This window comes from Anomaloglossus baeobatrachus, chromosome 2 (genome assembly GCF_048569485.1).
Source record: "Anomaloglossus baeobatrachus isolate aAnoBae1 chromosome 2, aAnoBae1.hap1, whole genome shotgun sequence".
NCBI classification, from domain to species: Eukaryota; Metazoa; Chordata; class Amphibia; order Anura; family Aromobatidae; genus Anomaloglossus; species Anomaloglossus baeobatrachus.
Window position 1 is genome coordinate 691,716,326 of NC_134354.1, and position 13,849 is coordinate 691,730,174.

A 13,849-nucleotide genomic window follows, 5' to 3' on the forward strand; every position below is an offset into this window, starting at 1 on the left:
TACATGTCCTCTACAAGTATCTTCACACAGGGTGGATATGCTCCTGATTGTTGTGTGGCTGCAAGCGCAGAAAGAATGCTAACTATCGAGCAATGCAAGTAAATGGAGTTTTGTTCTCAACACTTGAGGCACAGAAGCAGTTTTAAGGGCCCATACACATTATATAAATGTCACAGCAACCATTTATTTCAGGAAGGGCTGACCTGCTAATGTCTGTGGTGGTGTCCCAAAAGAAGGGTTGGACATGTTGGGATTTTACCATGCCTGATCCGACAGGAAAAAAAGCCACTGACCGTAGTATCTGGCAACAGATTACTACATTCTCCTCAGTGAAAAACTTGCACGATCTGTTGAGTGTGCATGTATAAAGGGAATTCGGGTGGAAAACATGTCCACAAGAATCTAAAATGTATGACTATTTTAACATTTACAAGGAATGTATCTGCAGGTTTTCGCCACCCAAACTATTTATATGTGCATGTAGCTTTTTCAAAAACAAGTCCATCAATATGTTTACATGGCCGGTTTGTTCCTCCATTAGTGATAAATCAGGGATTGAAATATGTAAATCTGGCTGAAGAACTCTCTATAAATCTTAAGCCTCTGTCACTCCAGTTCTATTCTCTGCCCAGCACCATCTCCTCCTGAGTGACTAATGGCTCATTTGCTTGAACCTAAACAGCATAGAGGCTGTCAATCAGGCAGGTGGTGTCCCATAGGAAAGGCTTTGTTAATATGTAGTAATGTGGTACATTTTGTCTATTTGCATATGGCAATTTATGCAAACGCAGCGAGTCCTGATCGTGGGCACATACCAGTGGCAGTCTTCCCGCTACATGGTCATGTTAGTACACAGGCTGTGCTTTTTCTGATGAGCAGGAACAATATAAGGCAATTTCCATTGGCTGCTCTGCATGAAGAACTGGCTATGAGGAGGTTACCTGCACGTGTCTACAGCTAGGCATACCTTCCATTTGTCTACAACATGCTTCATTATTTCAAAGGAAATACAAGAATTTAGTAAAAAAAATACAAGTCAGAAGAGAAGACAAGTGTTCTATATAGGGTTGTCTCATGGTCCTATATTCAGTTCACCAATCCCTGCCTCCTGGCATCCTGCAGGACTGTGCACTCCTGAATATATAGACACTTCAGGGCAGCTGCCTGCAAGCGTGCGTCACATCTAGGAGACAGCGGTCAGTAACATAAGCAACAAACTGTAAACCACAGAATTAGATCGCTTAGTTCTTGAGAACAAAGGATTTTTAATAAAAGAGGTAAATGGAAAGTTAATAGTTTTTCAAAGCACTTTGTAACTGTACCCATTTAATAAGAGGAAACAACCCCTTTAAATGCACCTAAAGGATAACAAATGGAGATCCGCCATTTTTAATATCAGACAGGAGTCACCTCTTGCCAGTAAATTAAATTATTTACCAGTTTCAGACTAATGAATATTACTCAGTCTTTTCTATAAAAAAAAAGTTTGGCCTTTTTATAATTACAATTTGCAAAAGCAGACGGTGTTGGGCGACATTGTTACCAGCCCTGTGTCTTGAGGCAAATCCATCTGTGATGTATCGGTACTGATAGTGAAGGAGTCCTGAGCGCGGGAGATCGGCTGACGTCCCAATGCAATTCACAACACAACAATGTTTATTTCAGGTTTTATGTGGCACCCCTGACAAATCCGCTTATGTTTGAGGAGGCGGTCCGTCCTAGAGAAAGCCTAATGAAGACAGAAAAAAGAGCAATTATATAACCAGCATCAAAGAGGACCACATGAGACCGTTCCGCAAGTCTTCTGCGGGAAGAGATTGCCAATCAGTGCTGCATCTGTAATGGGAGGTTCACGCTGAGTACTTTCAGGAATTTTTAGAGCAAAAACAGCCGGGAATTCAAAATTAACCTTGATTGGAAATTTGAAAACAAAATAAAAACTCAGTGTTAACATAATGGAAATGTGCCATAAACCTAAAGGCCACTTTACACGCAACGACATCGCTAACGAGATGTCGTTGGGGGTCACGGAATTCGTGAAGCACATCCGAACTAGTTAGCGACGTTGTTGCGTGTAAAACGCAGGAACGACCGTTAACTTTCAAAATTACTTACCTAATCATTGATTGTTGACGCGTCGTTCCTTTCCCGAATATCGTTGCTGTTGCAGGACGCAGATTGTTCGTCATTCCTGCGGCAGCACACATCGCTACGTGTGACACCGCAGGAACGAGGAACATCATTGTACCTGCGGCCGCCCGCAATGAGGAAGGAAGGAGGTGGGCGGGATGTTCGGCCCACTCATCTCCGCCCCTATTGGGCGGTCGCTTAGTGACGCCGCTGTGACGCCGAACGAACCACCCCCTTAGAAAGGAAGCAGTGTGCCGGCCACAGCGACGTCGCTAGGCAGGTATGTTTGACCGGTGTAAGCGATGTTGTGCGCCACGGGCAGTGATTTGCCCGTGACGCACAACGACGGGGGCGGGTGCTTTCACCAGCGACATCACTAGCGATGTCGCTGTGTGTAAAGCCCGATTAACAGCTTTGGCCACGATTCTTCAATAAACATGTATGCTCGGCTCAGCTGAGTGTGCATGTATTTTCAATAGGGAAAGGAGGGAGAAGATGCTTATGTCCCGTGAGACAATGGGTGGCTGGGTTGCCAGCTTGGCTTTTTATTTTTTCTGGACACCTTACCAAAAATCATAGACAGACAATATTTTTAAGAACACAATGGAAAACAATAATAAATTATAATTGATACATGTCTATAATCTATAATTCTGATAGAAGACACCATCTGCATTTATTTGTTAAAGCGTCAAAAATTCATGGGACGCCTTAATTTTTTTTTTTACGAACAGGGTAAAAAAGTGCCTTATTTTTATGGACTGTCCTGGAATTTCTGAACAGTTGCTAACCCACCGCCTATGAAGTAGTTTGACCTTGGCAACAAGCCAATCTTGCACTGCCGTTACATATAACCCTAAAATAGAACAAGTATTAAAAGGGATTGTGTGAATTTAATGTGCTGTATCTGGAAATGAAAGTAAACGCCCAATACACAAGCAGCACTAGAATGAATGGCTACACTCAAGCGAAATAATGCATATGAATGGAGCTCTGATTGACTTCCTTGGGTTCTTTGATGATCCAGTCCATCAAAGGGACTCACTACAATGAATCACAAAATTGCTTAACATGTAAAATCATGAAAAATGGAAGCACGTACTTGCATGCCTTTGCAGTTATCAATGAGGTGCATTAAGGTACACAGAAAGCACATAGGTAAATCATCAAGATCCGCTGCTGGCAGCTCCCATTGCAATTCCCAACATCCCAAATGTGCTTGATGAGAGAAGTCTGATAACGCTGCAGGTCATGGTCGCACGTTTAGGCTACGTAGGCTGCTCACAGTACACGAGCAACATGCAGCCTGGTATTGTTGTGCTGAAAAATGGCTTTTGATATAACTTCTCTTTCATAATTCAAGACTTTCCACAAAGATTTGTATCTATGATGATTCATATTTTCTTACTTACAAAAGCTTTGATAGCACATAATTGCAAATCCACCATTATCCCATCTCTTGTGGATCTTAAAGCTTAAAACCACAATGCAATTGTATACTATAAGGAACAATTCCCTTCAGAAATAGATTGATTCGCGTCTTCCCGGATGAGTGTTCAACAGAATGACCAGAATATCAATCTGTTTTTTTTCCAGTTAGCGCTCTGATCTCTGCAACATCTCATTGATTTAGAATTATACTATTTTATTGACCTATGTTTAAGCTTAGTTGACCCTTCATGGTTTCTTTTTTTGTTTGCGGTGATTGCTGTTCCCTTCCCACATTTTTTCCTAGATCCCCCCTCCTATTTTGCTCACCATTTTCCATCTAAAAATATTCTGAAAAAAATACAGTGCCTTGCGAAAGTATTCAGCCCCCTTGAATTTTTCAACCTTTTCCCACATTTCAGGCTTCAAACAAAGATAAAACATTTTAATTTCTTGTTGAAGAATCAACAAGAGGGACACAATTGTGAAGGTGAACCAAATTTAATTTATTTTAAATTTTTGCAAAAATAAAAAACTGAAAAGTGGGGTGTGCAATATTATTTGGCCCCTTTACTTTCAGTACAGCAAACTCACTCCAGAAGATCATTGAGGATCTCTGAATGATCCAATGTTGTCCTAAATGACTGATGATGATAAATATAAGCCACTTGTGTGTAATCAAGTCTCCGTATAAATGCACCTGCTCTGTGATAGTCTCAGGGTTCTGTATAAAGCGCAGAGAGCATCATGAAGACCAAGGAACACAACAGGCAGGTCTATGATACTGTTGTGGAGAAGTTTAATGCCGGATTTGGATACAAAAAGATTTCCAAATCTTTAAACTTCCCAAGGACCACTGTGCAAGCGAACATATTAAAATGGAAGGAGTATTATACCAGTGCAAATCTACCAAGACCCGGCCGTCCATCCAAACTTTCATCTCAAATAAGGAGAAGACTGATCAGTGATGGAGCCAAGAGGCCCATGATCACTCTGGATGAACTGTAGAGATCTACAGCTGAGGTGGGAGAGTCTGTCCATGGGACAACAATCAGTCGTACACTGCACAAATCTGGCCTTTATGGAAGAGTGTCAAGAAGAAAGCCATTTCTCAAAGATATCCATAAAAAGTGTTGTTTAAAGTTTGCCACAAGCCACCTGGGAGACACACCAAACATGTGGAAGAAGGTGCTCTAGTCAGATGAAACCAAAAGCGAACTTTTTGGGCACAATGCCAAATGATATGTTTGGCATAAAAACAACACAGCTCATCACCCTGAACACACCATCCCCACTGTCTAACATGGTGGTGGCAGCATCAGAGTTTCAGCCTGCTTTTATTCAGCAGGGACAGGGAAGATGGTTAAAATTAATGGGAAGATGGATAGAGCCAAATACAGGACCATTCTTGAAGAAAACCTGTTAGAGTCTGCAAAAGACCTGAGACCCAGACGGAGATATGTCTTTCAACAAGACAATGATCCAAAACATAAAGCAAAATCTACAATGGAATGGTTCACAAATAAACGTATCCAGGTGTTAGAATGGCCAAGTCACATTCCAGACCTGAATCCAATCGAGAATCTGTGGAAAGAGCTGAAAACTGCTGTTCACAAACGCTCTCCATCCAACCTCACTCAGCTCGAGTTGTTTGCCAAGGAAGAATGGGCGAGAATTTCAGTCTCTCGATGTGCAAAACTGATAGACACATACCCCAAGTGACTTGCAGCTGTGATCACAGCAAAAGGTGGTGCTACAAAGTATTAACTTAAGGGGGCCTAATAAAATTACACGCCCCAATTTTCAGTTTTTTTATTTTATACAAAAGTTTAAAATAAGCAATAAAGTTCAACTTCGCAATTGTGTCCCACTTGTTGATTCTTCACCCAAAAATTTTTTTTTTTTTATCTTTATGTTTGAATCCTGAAATGTGGGAAAAGGTTGAAAAGTTCAAGGGGGCAGAATACTGTCGCAAGGCACTGAATATATTTTTATGAAAAACAGCTTTGGGACAGTTTCACGTTTCCTTGTGAACCCTTCTCCATTGCGTTACCCATGTGATTTCCAGGCAAATCACTGGCTAACAATGCATTGCATTCAATACAAAAGTGGAACTCCTCGCTGAGGAAGACCTCCCATTCCAGCCTTCAATGCAATCTTGCTCTGCACCATGGTAACTTTTGAAATGTGCATGCGGTCAACATCTGTACCTGGATGTATCATAGTATCATAGTTTTTAAGGTTGAAGGGAGACTCTAAGTCCATCTAGTTCAACCCGTAGCCTAACATGTTGATCCAGAGGAAAGCAAAAAAAAACAATGTCTGGCTTGTAGCCCAATTTCATGCAAATGCCTTCTGATGACGTATAAAGACACGGACATCTTAAGGCCCCGTTACACGCAACGATATATCGCCGGGGTCACGGATTCCGTGACACACGTCCGGCATCGTTAGCGATGTCATGAGCGACCGTTAATGGAAAATACTCAACAAATCGTCCATCGTTGACACGTCATTCCTTTTCAAAAAAAATCGTTGATTGTGGAGGATGCAGGTTGTTTGTTGTTCCCGAGGCAGCACACACCGCTACGTGTGACACCCCGGGAACGACGAACTACAGCTTACTTGCGGCCGCCGGCAATGAGGAAGGAAGGAGGTGGGCGGGATGTTACGGCAGCTCATCTCCGCCCCTCCGTGACGCCGCACGAACCGCCCCCTTAGAAAGGAGGCGGTTCGCTGGCCACAGCGACGTCGCTAGGCAGGTATGTCCGTGTGACGGCTCCTAGCGATATTGTGCTCCACGGGCAGCGATTTGCCCGTGACGTACAAACGACGGGGGCAGGGCGGGTACGTTCGCTAGCGATATCGCTGCTTGTAAAGCCCCCTTTAGACTTTGTATGTGACGCACAATCTTACTTGCAGTACAGATAGGGTCACTACACACCAGTCTTTGAATTTGGCGACATAATATAAGCAAAACCATCGAGAAAACTTTGAGGGAATGGTGGTGTGGGGAGATCAAGAACGGTACTCTGACCCGATTTTTTTTTTTTTTTTCAGTTTTTTAGAGGTACATTAAAAGCTTAGTGTTGCATTGACTTGATGGCAGAAACAATAGTATGGCCAAAGTGTTCCAGGAGCAGTTCAATACAGCACCAAGCTACAAGTTGCATGTGCTACTGTGATCAGCCTGTGTGGCTTCCACATACTACCAAGGTCTACAGCCTCTCCACAGTTGTCCCCCATCGAGCACATCTGGGACATCAATGGTCAATAAATGATAACATGGTTGCCAGTAGCGAACCTGGACTATATTGCCTAAGTGCATACAGTGTGGCAGAACATTCCTCGAATAACTGTTAATAGCCTCATGGATAGCAGCTAAGGCGAGCAAGTATACATAAGCACATGGGGCTCATACTTTATTCTGAATAAGTCGAGTTGTTTGGAAAACGTCTCAATTTTTTCATTTTAACTTTTTCTCTATAGCTCCATGACTTCTTTTGGTGTTGCAACTTCAATGTTAGAGGATTGTGTATGTGTGAACTATATACAGTTGTGTTCAAAATAATAGCGTGTACAAAAACATACGTTAAGCCCAAAATCTTATTTCCATGCATTGGAAATATTGCACACTGTTTTCTAAATCCAAACATGCAGAGAAATCTATATATATCGTATTTGTCGCTTTATAAGACACACTTTTGTTCCCCCAAATTTTGGGGGAAAGTAGGGGGTGCGTCTTATAAACCGAATATACGGGGGGGGGGGTGTACATATATATTATATATATACTGCAGGGTCCACTCTGGAGCGGTGCTGGGGGCAGGTGACAGCTGCGAGCGGCAGCGTTTGATCTCCTGCTGCCGCTCATAATATGCACAGCCGCTGTCCATCAGCAGCGTGGTGCTGAAACTGCATCACGCTGAGGGGCTGGGGCAGCGGGGCATATTATATCTGCCTGCGCCCTCCTTTGATCGCACATGATCCCCCCCATGTTAGATATGGCCCCCGTGCTGCTGCCCATAGTAAAATAAAAATAAGCTTTACTTACCTCCAGCACTGATCTCCCATCTCCTGCTGCTGCTGTCTGTGATAAGGCATGCAGAGGTAATATCACTCTGCCGTGCCGATCACATGACCGGCAGCAAGAACCAGGAAGTGCAGGAAGCCGGAGCTCAACTGCGAGGTGGGAGACACGAGGAGGACAGCGCTGAGAAGGTAAGGAAAGAGTGTTTTATTTTATTATGGGCAGCAGCATGGGGGCCATATCTAACACAGGGGAGATGTGCCATCTATAGTGGCCATGGACAGCACACATGGGGGCCATATCAAACACAGTGGAGGTGTACCATCTATAGGAGCCATGGGCAGCACACATGGGGGCCATATCAAACACAGGGGAGGTGTACCATCTATAGGGGCCATAGGCAGCACAGGGGGACGTGTCCCAGCACAAGGGGGCTATATTCAATATAAGGGGGCCATATCCAGATTAGGGGGGCTAATTTTAGGATGGGGGGCTATGAGGGACATATACCCTATATGATTTGTTAGACGGAAACTGGCATTATAAGATGGACCCCATTTAACATTAAAATAAAAAATTCTCTTTTCCTTCACCAAATTTGGGGGTGCGTCCTATAATCAGGTGCGTCTTATAAAGCGAAAAATACGGTAATTTTTACCTACTTTACAGAAAATGAACATAGGGCTGTTGAAAAAAAATAGCAGTGTCTGCATTTGTCTTTACCTACTCAAAATATGTCTTATTTAGGATTTAGCCTTCCTGCGAGTCACTAACCTAATATTTAGTTGTATAACAGTTTTGTAGAATCTATGCAACATAGATGTGAAGCTAGTCAACCAACCTCTGGCTCCTGTCACCTGTTATTCCAGCCCAGGATGCTGTGACTACATCCCACAATTTATTTGCATTTGTTGGCTTTGCCTCAGAAAAAGCATATTTGATGTCACCCACAAGTGTTTGGATTAAGGTCCGAGGATTGGGCTGGCCACTCCATAACCTCAATTTAGTTGGACTGGAACCAAGATTTGGCTCATTTACTGGTGTGTTTAAGTTCGTTGTCTTGTTGAAACACCCATTTCAAGGGCATTTCCTCTTCAGCATAAGGCAACATGACCTCTTCAAGTATTTGGATATATGCAAACTGGTCCATGATCCCTGGTATGCAGTAAATAGGTCTAGCACCATGGTAAGAGATACATGCCCATATCATGATGTTTGCACCACCATGCTTCACGGTCTTCAGAGTGTACTGTGCCTTGAATTCAGAGTTTGGGGTCGTCTGACAAACTGTCTTGGATCCAAAAAGAACAATTTTGCTTTCATTGATCCACAATATGTTTCTCCATTTCTCTTTAGGCCAGTTGATGTGTTCTTTGTACCACTTTGCCATATGTTTTTTTTTTTTTTTTTTGTTTTTTTTTAACAGTGGGACTTTGCGGGGACGTCTTGCTAATAGATTAGCTTCACATAGACGTCTTCTGTCACAGCACTCACAGGTATCTTGAGACGTCTTTGATCATCCTGGAGCTGATCATTGGCTGAGCTTTTGCCATTTTGGCTATTCTTCTATCCATTTGAATGGTCGTCTTCCATTTTCTTCCATGTCTCTCAGTTTTTGCTTTCCATTTTAAAGCATTGAAGAACATTGTAGCTGAACAGTTGATCATTGCCTGCACTTTATAAGTTTTACCGTCTCCAATCAATTTTTTGTTGAAAGTATGCTGTTCTTCTGAACAGTGTCTCAAACGACCCATATTTCTCAGGATTTCAAGGAGCAATGCATGTACAACATGTGCCGGCTTCACCCTTAAATAAAGGCCCACCTGATTCACACCTGTTTCTTCACAGAATGATTGACGTCACTAATGTATCTCCACCCTGCTATTATTCTGAACACCCCTCTTTCAATTAATTATTCAAATACACAGACTCCGAAACCTGCAGACCATGAATCTTAGGCGGGCTTTACACGCTGCGACATCGCTAGCAATTGCTAGCGATGTCGAGTGCGATAGCACCCGCCCCCGTCGCACATGCCATATCTGGTGCTTGCTGCCGTAGCGAACATTAGCGCTACGGCAGCTTCACACGCACATACCTGGTCGGCGACGTCGCTGTGACCGCCAAACAATCCCTCCTTCAAGGGGGAGGTGCGTTCAGCGTGACAGCAACGTCAGTAAGTGGCCGGCCAATAGAAGCGGAGGGGCGGAGATGAGCGGGACGAACATGCCGCCCACCTGCTTCCTTCCGCATTGCCGGTGGACGCAGGTGAGGAGATGTTTGTCGTTCCTGCGGTTTCACACAGCGATGTGTGCTGCAGGAAAGACAAACATCGTACCTGCAGCAGTAACGAAATTATGGAAATGAACGACGTGACAGATCAGCTTTTTTTACGCTTTTGCGCTCGTTCATCGTCACACCTAGGATTTAAACATCGCGATGTCGGTACCGGCGCCGGATGTGCGTCACTAACGACATGACCCCGACGATATATCGGTAGCAATGTCGCAGCGTGTAAAGCCCGCCTAAGAATCTACTGAACCAACTGGTACATTGTCTGACATGTGGTAATAGAATTTATACCAAAAACAGTGAATAATCTGGTTAGTCATATTGGACTGCTATTATTTTGAACACTACTATATATGTCACGTAAAAAAAAAAAAAAAAATCCCAAGGAGTGTCATTTCAGAAGTTTCTGCACCTTTAATGTCATCTGTCCATTTGAAAACAAATCATTTTGAGAGATAAAAAAAAATAAATAAAAGTGGGGTTGTGGATGAGTTTACAGTTATCCAATCCCATTTACACTCATGGTAAATAGTAGTCCGTGCTGAGCAGCCATTACATACAGGGATTTTAATTAACCCCATTTAAAGTTTAGCTGTTCCAGTTGGATTGTCTGTCATTTCCTTAGGTTCATTTTAAAGTTAAAGCCATGTTCTTTAAAATGCCTATACAATAATAAGGGATCTCATTGTTGAAAGTTGTCAATAGAAGAGTACCAAAAACATTTCCAAGGTGTTAGCTATACCAGAATACTGTGACGATGGTTATCAAAAAGGGACATAAAGTTTGGTACAGTGGCTTTACCTACAGCTGGACGGCCCTCAAAAATTGATGAAAAAAAAGAAGAAAATTGGTCAGAGGCTTCCAGAGGCCTACAATAACATTAAAGGAGCTGCAGAAATTTCTGGTAAGTACTGGTTGTGTACTGCATGTGACAACATCATGTTTTCTTCATGTGTCTAGCTGATGGAGTAGGGTGAATAGGATAAAAGTCTGGCTAGTTTTTGCCAAAACCATGTAGGAAGACATTTTGCAGTCTGATGAGACCAAGGTTGAACATTTTGGCCATAAATGCCAAGTATGTTTGGTGTAAAGCCAAAATACAACCACGCTCACAGTGAAGCATGGTGGAGGAAGCATTATGCTATGGTGCCGTTTTTTGGCAGCTAAAACTTGGTCTTAAGTCAAAGTGGACTACATTATGAATGGCTCTAAATATCAGTCAGTTTAGCATCAAAATCTTTAGGAGTTTATTAAAAAGAGCTGAAGAGAATTTTCACTTTCAGTGTGAATCATAACCTTGCCATCAAATCAACAAAAAGAATGACTTTGCTAGAAGATCAAAGTTTTGGAGTGGCTCAGCCACAGCCAAGACCTGAATCCAACTGAACATCTGTAGGTGTCCTGAAGAGGGCACTGTTCATAGGAGAGGTCTTTGCAATCTTGCAGATTTGGAGCGCTTCTGCAAAGAAACTGTGCAAAGAGCACCAATTCTAGATGTGCCATGCTGATAGACTAAAAACAAGTGAACGCTGTCAAATTCAAAGGGTACTTTGACAAAGTATTAGATTAAGGGTGTGCATTTCCACCCAAAAATATTTCCGTTTACTTTTTTCGATTGAATTGTACAGATTATAGGCAACTATAAAAGTGGAAAAAGGTCTGAAATTATTCTTGGTATGATTTTTTTTACATGACAAAACAAGGGATGTGTAGACTTTATATCCACTGTATATATCCATGCTATATTTGCAACCAGGATGGCTAAGAAAATGTCAACATTTCGGGCACTCACCTGCTGGCATCGCTCGCACTGGTACGGTTTCTCTCCGCTGTGAACTCGTTTGTGTCTGTCCAAATGATATTTCTGAACAAACTTCATGTCGCACATATCACATTCATATGGTCGCTCCCCTACGACATAACAGGTTGGCACACTGTGGGTCTTTGCACCTAATGCAATCATTTTTGGTCTTTGCAGTATGGCGGGACCATCTCTTACCTGTGTTAATGTACACTTCTCTGTGAATACCGAAACTTGGTGAGTATGAGGATAAACTTGCCCCCGACCTAAAACATATATTTTACGGTAAGTTTGCAAAGTCTTTAGGAGTAGATTAGGTATAAATTGTGGCTCTCCTTTGAGAAAGCAGTGGATACAAACCAAATTACATCAAAGTTAATGGCAACCATGCACAGGTAACAGGCAACAGTGATTAAATTAGTTCTTAAAGACCAAACCCACCCCCCCCAAAAAAAAACCCCCCACAGCTTTCCTTTGTCTAACTATGGCACCTGTACATGGGTTGTGCCTGGCATTGCAACTCTGCTCATTGATTTCAATGCAGCTGTAACACCTCAAACAACCTGTGGACAGGTGTGGCAGTGTTTCTGAATGAAAGCCAAGGTGATGAAAGGGTTCGTTATTGTTCTCAACAGAAGACTTGGGCTCGGTTCACATCTACACTATGGAGACGTAGCTTCTTCTAATGTTAACTGCTTATCACCTGGTTCTTCCTAATATTTTGGGTTTTTTCTTTTTAAGTACATTTTTTTGCAATGTGCTCTGGAAAATGTGTTCAATGAATACATTGACAATAGGTTTGCCACTGTAGGAACCACTAATACTTATCAGTTCTCTATTATGGCTCACTGACTTGTGAATGAGGCTTTAGAGGTGGCAACAGGGAGCGATTTGTAAACAGCCTTACCCAGTCTGGCCAGGGGAGAAAGCATAGTTTCATAAAGGAAAGCACTTGAAAAGGAATATGTGCAGGATAGAAGCTGTGCTGATAAATAAGATATTAAAGAAAAAAGTGCGGAAGATACACAGAGACCTCATATCCAACCTGTATTACTGGGAGAGACTCCCAATAAATAAAATTACAAAAAAAAAAAAAAAAAAAGGAGCAGATAAGGCTAGTTTCACACATCCGGTTTTTGCCCTCTGGCACAATCCGGTGTGCCTGATGCAACGGATCCGGCGCAGATTGTGGTAAAACTGATGCGACGGATCCGGTAAAAAGCAGATCCGTTGTAGCAGTTTGTACCGAGAATCCAGTTGTGGCTGCGGGTAACCTGAGTGACGTCACTGCTGAAAGCGCGACTCACTTCAGTTGCTGCGTGGAACTCACAGGAACGGCGATGTTCTACGGTCGCTTCTGTCAGCTTCCGATGTAGCAGAGCTGAAAGAGTCATGGGACCTCGTGTTGATTAAGCCGGACCTGCAGGGTGTTTGGGGATTAATAAAGTATATAAAAAAGCAAAAAGGAAAATATCATTACTTACAGCAAGATGGAAGATGGACGTTTTTGAGGTTTTTTGTTAGCGTTATGGCCATAAGACGTAAGCCTACAACCCTTGTCACGGGAACCTCATGCTTGTAGGTCCCTACACTATATATAATATAAAAAAGCAAAAAGGAAAACAAAAAACCTCAAAAACTTTTTTGTACAGGATACAGCCAGGCCCCTTGTTGTTAGGCCTTGCTATCAGAGTTTCTGTCCCTACGTAGCGCGCAGTGGGGGTACGGCTTGGCAGCCCGCCTGATCTAATAGTATGGGCGTCACCTAATAGGCTGCGGGTTTGTGACTGTGCGTCTGCTAGTGTGAACAGTGCTCTATGCAAGTCACCAGTGTGCAGTTTTACCATCCAGCCATCACCTCCTCCATATTTGGAAGTGAGTGTGAATGGCTCCACCTGCACCTGTGTTGCCTCCACCTAGTGGGGGTTTAGCTGTATCCTGCTGGAGTAGTAGTAGTCTTTTGGCCTGAGCAATATAAAGCTGCAATTCCATCTTGCTGTAAGTAGGGATTAATAAAGTGGTGAAAGAGGGAGGTTTGTCTTTTATTTCGGGTGTATGTGTTTATTTACTTTCACTTACAGGTTATGCCATGATTAACCTAGGACTTAGTGGCAGCTATGTGCTGCCATTAACTCCTTATTACCCAGATTGCCACCGCACCAGGGCAA

At 42.8% G+C, this 13,849-nt stretch overlaps 1 protein-coding gene across 1 annotated transcript in view; it reads right to left on the reverse strand.

The window, feature by feature from the left end:
* Positions 1 to 896: 896 nt before the first annotated feature.
* ZNF740 (zinc finger protein 740) overlaps positions 897 to 13,849 on the reverse strand; it is a 126,563-nt gene continuing 113,610 nt past the window's right edge. Inside the window, exons 8-10 of the mRNA XM_075337227.1 lie at positions 11,880 to 11,947; positions 11,673 to 11,791; positions 897 to 1,729 (exon numbers count right to left, since the gene is read on the reverse strand). Of these exons, the coding sequence (XP_075193342.1) occupies positions 1,640 to 1,729; positions 11,673 to 11,791; positions 11,880 to 11,947 (277 nt within the window). The 3' untranslated portion in view covers positions 897 to 1,639. The remainder of the gene's footprint in view (positions 1,730 to 11,672; positions 11,792 to 11,879; positions 11,948 to 13,849) is intronic.